Raw genomic sequence first — 11,117 nt, forward strand, 5'->3', positions numbered from 1 at the left:
GGAAAATGAAAGACTAATACACAAAAAAATAATACAGTTTTCTCGCACAAACCTAGGATTTCCGACTACAGGGTCTAGATAAGGCGTATCTGTAAAGAATTTTCAGTGAATCGTTAAACAAAACACGAAAATGCAATAAGAAACAAACATTCAATGAAAAATTAAGACAATCCGCGCTATTATAATTATTAAATTTATCATTACGTATAACAAAATTACAAATATTTTGCAAGTTATTAGCTCAAGTTTACGTCGAAAGCATTATAAATAAATAAATAAAATAAAAATGAAAACAATTACTATATTAGGTACTTATTTCTAACTCGAAACAAACGATTGTAATCATATCTTTCCACGTTCAAATCGAATAATCACGCACTCGCTTCAGAGTCTTCCTAAATAGTCATTATTTTCTATGATTATTTATTCAAAAGTAAAATATTTTTCTTTGTAAATTGTTGTGTTTATATTATTGTAAATATTTATTTTAAATGAATTTGTAAATTGTCACATACTTGAAATATGTAATATTATTCACATGTTGTATCTATCTATATATTTCAAGTATCACAATACTATGCGATTTGGCACAAACATGCTGTATATCTATTTAATTTTATATAAGTACATATTTTATATGAAAATTTCAATGCAAGCACATTCCACATACATACACTGTATCGCAAATGATTTGCACGAGTGGATATAGTTTTTTTTTTTCCTTTTTATCGTGAATATCGAAAGATTTTGCTGTTCGAATTCGCGCATCACTTCTGCCATTTCTGCATCACATGTATAGTATTTCTTTTTTTTATGTATGCTGTGTAAATTTTGTAACTGTAAGCAATCATGTACATATACATATTTAATTTATGAGAAGAAAATGCTCTCCCCCTCCCCTACTTAGGAGTTTTGGAAAACTAATGGAAATGGTTGTGCAAGAGAGTTATTCGCACTCGATCACAAATAAAGTTTTTTCTAAAAACAAACATGCTTATTATGTTTTTAATTGATTTTTACCCCTTATATCCCTTTTACCCCTTTACTTCACTTAATATGATCATATCATCACTACAATTCTACACGAAAATTATACATTAATTGTGTTCATGTTATTATCAAAATGTGTAAAACAATTTCTAAAATACCAAATAAACGCAAACAGGGATCGATACAGGTTTACAAAAAATCAGTTAAAACCTTAAGGTCCGAAGCATCTTCTGAACATAATATTTCTTATACATATTTATAGATAAAGTAAAATAAATCCTGTAGAATTCCACTTTCTGATTCTGGAAATAAAAATAAAATTAGAGGAAATAAAAATAAAATATAATAAGACAAATAAATATTAGAGGTTACAATGACATTATTAAAATTTTAATCTTTGACCGTAGTCACAATTATATTCATACAAATTAGAAATCATTTAGTGAATGATTTTGAAACACGATCATATACGTTTTGTGTACAAATTTGTATGTAATAAATACCTATGTATGTACATATATACATATGTATGTATGTACATACATCATCGAAACAAAATTAACAATTGTAGTAAAAAAATTGAAATGCCCCCAAAATAGTTAATACGTCATTATCTGAAAAATAAATATGTCTTTACATATCAATAGTCTTTTACAACAAGATTTACAAGCCGTTATTATGATAAAATTACGGGGTCATTAAAATATAACATAAAATTTTACAGTTGTAGATAAAAGTAAGACTTCGTTAAACCAAATATTGGTCAGTGATCTTTGGTATATTGAGCAAAGATGTTGTTTTTCTATTGCCTTGTGGCCATGATAGCCTATTCTGACAGTTTGGTCATCCTAGATGGTCCTTGCCATTCTAGTATATCCGTCGAAGGAAATATGGCCTGGGAAAAAGTAAGTTAAAAGTTACTAAAGTAGGTGTCTCATATTCTATTTTCTCATAATCTCATTTTTTAAGGCAGAAATTCGTTAAAATTTTGCACATAAAACAAGATTATTTAGTAAATTTAATTATGAGATAAATTTTGTTCCTATTTACATATTCTATCATACCATACTAGTAACTTTTAAAAGGAATGTACTTTTTTTTTGGAATTACAATCTAAAACCAACCTTTGAAATATCAACGGACAAAACACTATGAAAATAACAGCTCGACAAACTTGTTAAAGAGTTAACAATTATGAAGAATTATTGTTTTGATACCTAGTCCCTCTGATATATATTTCAATCTTTAAAATGATTAAACTGATAAAAACAATTATGTGATGAAAATAACCCTAGTTAACATTTCGAGATTAAAAATATCTAAATGGCTTTCGGGGTGTGTTCAAAATATTAATTTATAAATTTTAGTTCTTCAATGGAACATGGTACGAAATACGGAGATATCCAATATTAGATAACAATCTACATTGTGTAGAATTATCTGCAACAATGAAAAACAAAACAGAATACATGTTGATGTTACACGGAATGAAAAATGGCGAAATGGTACACGATGAAAAGGTTATTATTCTTCCATTTACAAACATAGGAAACATGGGAATTTTCACATTAGGAAACAGTAAGACCAATTAAAGGATACATAAATACATTTTTACTATACACATATGTATACATATATCAACATTAAATACCATATGAATTTTTTCATATAGGGTTCTTGAAAGTAGTTCTTACAGAGACAGAATCGTTTGCAGTACTTCACGAATGTGTATACAACGTGACTTCGAATACAAAGACAAGTGAGTACATATATTATGGAATATTAAATCGTAATATTAATTATTGCACATTAAAAATTCGTTAAATTTCATTGCAGTCCATAATTGGATCTTAAGCAGAGATTTGTATTTAAAAAAGGAAGCTGTGGAACTTATAACAAGCATTTTTTCAGCCATCAATAGTACCGAACTCCAATTGGATTTGTATGGAGATGTAAAGCATGACGATGATACTTGCAAAGCTAGTTCAATCAGTGGTGTATTCCTGTCTTTGATGCTGGCTTGTATAGTATTTATCAATTATGCAAATCCGGAAAATCGATTTGTATAAATCGATCGTCAGGGTTAATATGTAATGGATAAATAAATAAATAAATTATTATTATTTTATAAATATATCATACTATCGTAAGAGTTTGTTTCTTTTTAATAATTACATCATTCTTAAAACAGTCATTTTCTTGATATTTATTATCAAATCTAATTTCTAGATGAAAAACACCGACATTTCTAAAAAATCGCTATTTTGCGGCATGTTCCCTTTTTGGTATGTTATCAATTAAAACAATACACAATCTGACAATCACCAAATGACATGAAACACTAAATGTATGTATATGTATATAAGTATAAAAGGATTGACTGAAGTTTGTCCGATTTATTTGTGAGTGATTAACGAGTCTTCAAACATGCAGTCGTTTAGTTTTCTGTTGCTTTTGACCATAGCTTTGGTGAAAGCCAGCGATATTGTCATATTAGATGGGATGTGTGACAACCTGAGTGTGCAAGGAAACATGGATTGGACAGAGGTGAGGTTCTTATATTTTACCAGTAAAATATTCAAAATTCTACTCACTGGTTCATATCATAATAATAATTCAACTTATAATAGTGGGCCAGGGATTGTAATTTACCGTAAAATTTCATAAACCGATGAACGGTAAATTATTTTTATAACGGTATTTATCGATAAATGAAAAAATCGTGGATTAGATAACTGCATGTGGTTACTTTTCCTAAAAAAAACGATAACTTATATTGAATTGTAAATAATTAAAAATAAATATCACGTGAATAATGTCATATAAATGTATTAAAGTACATTCGTAAAATAAATAAATCTTATTTTTTTATTTTTTGTTTTTCGCAAATCATATATATTTACTTAAAGTTTCAGCAATTTGAAAGTTTCGATCATAATTGAATCAACCGTCTGATCGCATTTATTACGATTTGGTTAGTCTGTGGTGCCAGTGAATTGATCAATTTGAAATTGCCGCATTTAATACTGAAAATAAACAAATTCGAGACTACCTTATCCATAATACGCTATTTGCATCGATTTTAAATGTAATATTATTCAATAATATTCCTGTATATGTACTTAATTCACGATAAAATAGTCAAATAAACGGTAAATTTTAAAATTATAATCGTTAAATTTGAAATTTTGCAATGATTCTCTTAAAAATGTTACCGTTGCAGTTTATATTCATATGTACGTATGTATGTATCATAAAAATAAAATAACGTAACATCGACATACATATATACATATATACAATATAAAATCCTTCCTACATTTTAAAAGACAGGCTTCAAAAATTTCTCTTTTTTTTTCATCTGAAATAAGGTACTTACTTTTTATAGCACATGGTAGAAATCAAGAGCAAGAATAATATATATGTAGGTACACAGTTGTTTTCGGTATCTCCTTCTAATACCATATAATGACTTTCAATCTCATTCTTTACTATTTAATATTAATATTTAATATTTAATCTTTACTATTTAATATTTAATCATATTTAAGTTCAAATAGCCAGCAGCATAGCTCGGTTGTTAAGCGTCTGCTTAGCGTCGAAAGACGCCGGGTTCGATCCCTGGGTCCGGGCCTCGAATTAAAATGAATTTTTCAGAGTATGCTATTGGTCCTACCTGGATTTGTGACTCCAGGTTGATCATTTCCTATCAGAGTTTGTCAATTATCTCTGATTTCATTGTTGAAACGGTTCCCGGTAAAAAAATTGGCTAAAAATCCTTCCTACCTACTATTTCACCACTATTTGAAGTATGATTGATGTACAATAAAATGTATGTACAATTCATAGATGTCTAGTTAATTTGTGAATTTTTCAGTGTCTCGTAATTCAACGACTTATAGTAAAAATGCTGCATTTGTAATAATTGTAATTGGCCAGGAAGGCGCATTGGGATTTACCTGTAAGGTCTTCCTGGTATATACACATGTAAAAATAAAATAAAATAAATGGTTCTCTCGAAAAATCACAAAGACTTCTGCATAAAATTCAAGCCAAAATCTTACATCCAGTTTAAAAACTACCATAGATATAATGTACATATGTACATTTCTTTGATTCGTTGCAGTTTTTTGGAAACAGGTGGTATGAAATTCATCGATATCCCATACCTGGAAAGGAAGTCAGCTGCATAGAAATGTATTTAAACAAAACAGACAACACAAATTACACTTTAGAAATTTATGGAAGGCAAAATGATAAAGATATGTACGAGAAAGCAAACGTTCAAATCAATACATTTAAAGTTGGAAATTTACTAATAGGAAATAGTAAGTAAACTTAAATTCATTCATCATTCATTCTACAATATCTAGGATACTGACCAATTGTATAAGAAGAAAGTGAAAATTTCCGTAATGAAATATGCTACGAAAGATATGTAAATCTCTCAATATTAAATAAAAAGTATTTTCTTGAAAAAAATTATGTCATTAAAGAAATAAGTTAAATCGTTTGATATTAGACTTTAATTGTATAAATATAACCATATCATTCACTTTGAATTGGAATTTATAGCCTGAATACAATCGAATTGAAACTTTATGATCATAGAGTACTGCTCATTATTTCTGCAATGATAATATCAAAAATCTTTCCATTACAGGGGTGATTAGAGTACTCGAAACTGACCAAAGCTCATATGCGATTCTCCACGAATGCGTTCACAATGCAGATTCAAATAAAAAAACAAGTAAGTTACCATCAGTGTTTAATGTATTATAACAAACGTGAACATTAAAATTTATGCTATGCATTTTCGCAGTTTCTAACTGGATTTTCAGCAGAGACGTATATTTGAGAGCGAAAGACATCGATAAAGTGGCCAAATATTACACAGACAGTCCTAGTTTGGAATTGAAATTAAATTTGCACGAAGCAGTAGTGCATTGGGGTGATACTTGCAGTGGTTGTTCTCTCAACAGTGCATTTTTATCGTTAATTTTAGTTTGTACGGCATTTGTCAAAATGCTTTGAATAGTTTTAGTTTAAAAATATATTTGTATTGTGAACACGTTGTATTTATATTTTACTATTTCAAAATAATAAACTGTCAGTATAATCAACCAGTTGCTTTTATTTTAATGCAAAATAAATATGACATTCTGATCTCCTTATCTATTTATTATATGTATACCTATATATAAAATTGAATGTCTGTCTCGTATAGGCTCCTAGACCACTAGACCGATTACGATGGAATTTTCATGGTTTGTTGTATGCATGTCCGGGAAGCATACTGTGAAAAAAAACGGGAAAAAACCTCTTAATAATAATATTCGTAATTACGATTTTACCGACGCGAAAGTTTAAAGCGTCGTTGTGTAGCCAAAGAAATGTGTTCGTTGGTAACCACGTTACCAGTTGGTTTATGACGACACGGCGTTGAAGAGACGTTAGTTGAGCTCCAATCATCAGTTGCAACGGGAACGGGGACGGGAACGGGAACTGGAACGGGAACGGAAACGGGAACGGGAACGGGAACGGGAACAGGACCGGGAACGGGAGCGCGAATTGAACGCCTTATTCTGGCATTGCAGCGCATGCCGGGTTCAGCTAGTATTTCATAAATTTTGTAAATTTTTATGCTCAAATAAATGTATGAACCCAAGGAAACTCTCAACTTTTATTTAAAAAATAATCACGGGAACGTGAACAAAATGACGATTTTCTGAAAATAACGCTTCCCCATCGTGAGAGCGTCTCGCTTTGTATGGGAAATTTCGATCGATACGGTGACATTTAATTCAGTCAAAACGTATCACAATTGACTCAAATAAGTTTCAATAAATGAATACTAAGCATTTTTTTTATTCTTTTTATTTATCATTATATGAAAAAAATCTACTTCTCCGAGTCTAAAAATCTATTTTTATCGAGTTAAATCGATTGGTTGGAGGCACAGGACATTGCTTAAAATCAACGAAATTTTTTATTTAACGTTCCTTTGATACGTAAAAATTTTCTCACTAGGTCCATTGATGAAAATTCAAAATTAGCATTTTTCACTGCGACATTATAATGACAATAATAATGTTCACATGTAAATATAATAAAACTTGCATACGAACAGAATTTGAACGTAAATTTAATTTTTTTAAATAATAGAACATGATTTTAATCTTTTCAAAAAATAATATAAACTCGGAAAGCTCCCAATTGATATCCATACATATGTGCATACTTATAGAACCAAATTAGCAAGAGACAATTATTTTATATGTAAAACAAATGACATTAAAATATAGTTAAAATTTTCTGTTATCCAGCAATTTATTCATAAAATAGCGATGAGTAAAATTTTAATTCCAAATTGATTATCATAACTTCAAATTCAGATTAAATAACCAATTAATCAAATAACCACTAATTATTCTGACGTATCTACATATGTGTGTATAGTCGATTCGATTTACGAGAATTGAGCTGCTGTCGCATTCGTGCAATGTGTTGTAACATTGAAAGGACGTAAAATAATTTCTTTTTTGTTTTTAATTATTTCTTATTTAACTACATACATACATATATAATATTATTATAATACAGTTCAATTCAAGGTCTTTAATAATATTAATACAATTACAAGGTCTTTAATACAATTAAAAAATATAAATTTCCATTAATATGTAACATACACGTATTCCATAAATAAATTAATAATATCAACAACTTGCGCATTTTATATTAAAATTTGATTAATGTAAATATTTCAAAATACGAAACACGATCTCAAAACTAACAAAATATAAAAGTCAAATTCTACCGACCGCTATACACATGAACAATGTTGTATTTCTTGACCAAAATACAATGTGAAACTGGAACGAAATGTAGTTAGCCATCGCGGGTCTAGTGGGGGGTGAATGCGATAGATCAGTTCGACTATAGTTTATAAATTATTCCGAGTAGAAATAAGTTTAAATAAACAATTTAATATAATGAAAATAAAATAAAAACTGCTGAATATTGGATATAAGAATAATTTGATGATCTTTGAAATATCGCTTCAACCGCCAAATCAGCAGAGATTCATCTTCTGATTTTCCCGCAGGCAAATATCTACATGAATTCTCATTTAAGCCAACTTGGTTAGCTTTTTTGGCTAACCTACATGCATAGTTCAAATGGAAATATTTTAATGATAAATCAGTATAAATTTATTATACTGATGCATTATTGCACTCGATGCATCGCTTTCAACCTGTATTGGATCGAACCACTAGAGTTGCAATTATCAGCAATGCAATCAGATAACTGCAACCGTAATATAATATAAAAGCAACAATAACATTGCTATTCAATGTATTGTTTCTTGTTCAGTATTCAACTCTCCAAACATGTGGTTGTTTAAATTCATATTGATAGTGATAGCCATCGTCAACACCAATGAGTTGGTTTTGAACGATAAATGTGAGGAATTAAATCCGGAACTAGACTTGGATTGGATATCGGTCAGTTTCTATAACATATGTATAATATAATATCCCTAATAAATGAATTATATTATAACTTTTTATAAAAAATACGAATTATAACGATTAATTGTAGATTTTCAATGGAAAGTGGTATCAAATACAACGATATCCCGATGGAAATGACGTGCAATGTATCGAGTTGTATTTTAACAAGACATCCGATTCAAATTACACGTTACATTTTCACGGAATGGAAAATAAAGAAATGGTACACGAGCATGCAGAAGTCTTTATTGAAAATGAGTACACTGGAACTTTCAAAATCGATGACAGTAAGTTTTTAAATCGGCTGACATTTACACAACGGACAGACTGTATATAATCTTGATATCATTTTTCTCCACAGGAGAAATCAAAGTGCTCGGAACCGATCCAGAATCTTATGCGATCCTTCACGAATGTAACTTTAACGCCACGTCGAACCAAAGGACCAGTGAGTGTTTTAATTTATTGCAATTTTTGACTCTCGATTATCCGGGCCAATGCTGAGGAGGAAGGGCACGGATAATTGAAAAGCACGGATAATCCGGATCATCAAATTTTGACTTGGTTTCGAATATAATATCATATATGCAACACAAATTTTTGTTTCGTAATTTTAATACTCATTATTTATTAAGAAAAACGCTTATAAGTAAGCAGATAAGTGGCCGTTAGTAGTTAGTACTAATGTTGCCAAAATATAAAAAAAAATCTAGTCAACCAGCCAGAAGAAGCATTGAAGTTGTCTTCTAATGATGATTTCTCATGGAAAAACTTTGCTGTTTCCATACACATTTGACCGCTGATTGGTATTCTTTCTGCTCGTTTTTGATGAAACCATATGAGTATATGTAGTTGCATGCAAATCTTCGTATGCTGACTTTTTCGTTTCGAAGGATCTCCAGAACTATTACAATCTCTCGTGAACGTCTCTAGCTTATTTTTTTTTAACCATATCTCGAACAGGTACGTAAATCTAAAATATTTTCGAGTTTACAGCAAAGAAAATAATTTCACACAGAAAGTGATAGGTAATAATTGAACGTATGTACGTACATATGTTACGAAAAATCTGCTCTGAATACACGCTCTTGTTACTTCTTCGCTGATCAAAAACGACCGAAAGAATTAACGCAAGTAAAAGACATTTAAAAGGGGAACGAAAAACATTTATGTGCGCAATCATTGGTTTAAAATAACACGCGTGTTTTCAATTGGTGCGTCTCATAATCATATAAGAAAAGAATTTAATTAATTAATATTTTTCAAGCATGGATAATCCGCTCCCGGATAATCGGGAGTTTACTGTAAATGTTTTTGAATCGGTTCCTTTAACTTTCTTGCAGTTCACAGCTGGATATTTAGCAGAGAAATGTACTTGAAGCCGAGTAGTATGGAGAACGTGACTGATCTCTTCACAGCTAATATCAGCCCTGAATTGAATTTGACCCTTTATGAACCGGTGGTGCATTGGGGTGAAACTTGCAATAGCTGTTCGTTCAATGGTGCACTGTTGTCGTTGATCGTGACTTGTGTGGCAATCGTCAAAACGATGTAATGGCGAATTCAAACATTGTATCTAAATTGCCGGTAAATAAATAACCAGAAATACTTCCAAAGCTTTCATAAACTTCGGTGCGAATGTGATTTTTATGTGTCTTGTACGATTGTATGTACGATATCAAAGGACGATTCATACAAGGACTGTTCATCAAGAACCATTCATCAAAGGGACCCTTCATCAAACGGGTGGTTCATCAAATAAAATTTAAAAAAAAGTTAAATATATTAATAAGTCATCCGTACTGTACATGGGTTACGAGCATTATTAAAATTTAAATACAAATCGTTTAAGAAATGTGACTATAACTAAGGTCAACATTAATAATTTTGTATAGTATATATTGACAATAATAAAACCTTGATCCGTTTTTAATATACAGCATATAAATTGCCATCTATGTATGTACATATTTGCGCATTTTAAATTTAAAAACCATTTTTTTAATAAATATTTGTTATCGTCTTATAATTTTATAATAAAAAATAGAGCATTATTACATTGGTATGAGTTTTAATAAAATTTTTGAAAAACCAGTGCAGTAAGCAAATGTTTTATCATTTAAGAATTAATCATACTCATTGATTCTCGACGTCCCCCCCCCCCCCTTTCATGTTATCCCCAAATCACCCCCTGAATAAATATCGTCCCTCCCCTCAAACTCCTCCATTCGAGCCTTTAGAATTTTTTCTATCGCAGCAGTTTCTCCAAAACCAACAACAAAAAATCCAGCAGATTCCATTATCGAACGATATAATTCGATCGCGAATCCAGGATCTTTTATGAAGATATTCTACTGCAAGTAATAGAAGCCACAAAAGTCAGTCCTCTGAAAATAAGCATACAACTGGAAGAGTGGATAATTGCTGCCAGCTCTTGGTATTTGTGTGATATATAAAGAGAAAAGAAATAACACTGTTCGACAAATGACGACTTTTTTTGGTTCAGAGACGAGATATGACTTTTCTTATAGATCTATGCCCAATGAACACGAATCTGGTAATACAAAATGTTGATTGGCTCGATATTCGGAGATATATGTGTTTTTTAAT

The 11,117-nt window shown here is 30.3% G+C and overlaps 2 protein-coding genes across 3 annotated transcripts; both read left to right on the forward strand.

The window, feature by feature from the left end:
* The first annotated feature begins 1,755 nt into the window (after nt 1–1,755).
* LOC143921077 (uncharacterized) lies at nt 1,756–6,113 on the forward strand. 2 transcript variants are annotated; one of them, XR_013261391.1, is made up of 8 exons: nt 1,756–1,895; nt 2,358–2,568; nt 2,663–2,749; nt 2,827–3,080; nt 3,220–3,537; nt 5,117–5,318; nt 5,654–5,740; nt 5,813–6,113. XR_013261391.1 is itself a non-coding variant. In XM_077444202.1 (4 exons), the coding sequence occupies exons 1-4, from the start codon at nt 1,782–1,784 to the stop codon at nt 3,057–3,059; spliced, it is 645 nt and encodes a 214-aa protein (XP_077300328.1). In that variant the 5' UTR covers nt 1,756–1,781; the 3' UTR covers nt 3,060–3,537. The 2 variants fall into 2 exon arrangements, 1 of the variants encoding a protein (XP_077300328.1); XM_077444202.1 differs by lacking the exons at nt 5,117–5,318; nt 5,654–5,740; nt 5,813–6,113 and having other exon boundaries at nt 2,827–3,537.
* Nucleotides 6,114–8,364: 2,251 nt separating this feature from the next.
* On the forward strand, nt 8,365–10,084 carry LOC143921358 (insecticyanin-B-like). Its single transcript, XM_077444609.1, has 4 exons — nt 8,365–8,498; nt 8,596–8,794; nt 8,869–8,955; nt 9,851–10,084. Exons 1-4 carry the CDS (start codon nt 8,385–8,387, stop codon nt 10,060–10,062), a joined length of 612 nt encoding a protein of 203 aa, XP_077300735.1. The 5' UTR covers nt 8,365–8,384; the 3' UTR covers nt 10,063–10,084.
* The last annotated feature ends 1,033 nt before the right edge of the window (nt 10,085–11,117 follow it).

This window comes from Arctopsyche grandis, chromosome 13 (genome assembly GCF_051622035.1).
Source record: "Arctopsyche grandis isolate Sample6627 chromosome 13, ASM5162203v2, whole genome shotgun sequence".
Classification (NCBI taxonomy): Eukaryota; Metazoa; Arthropoda; class Insecta; order Trichoptera; family Hydropsychidae; genus Arctopsyche; species Arctopsyche grandis.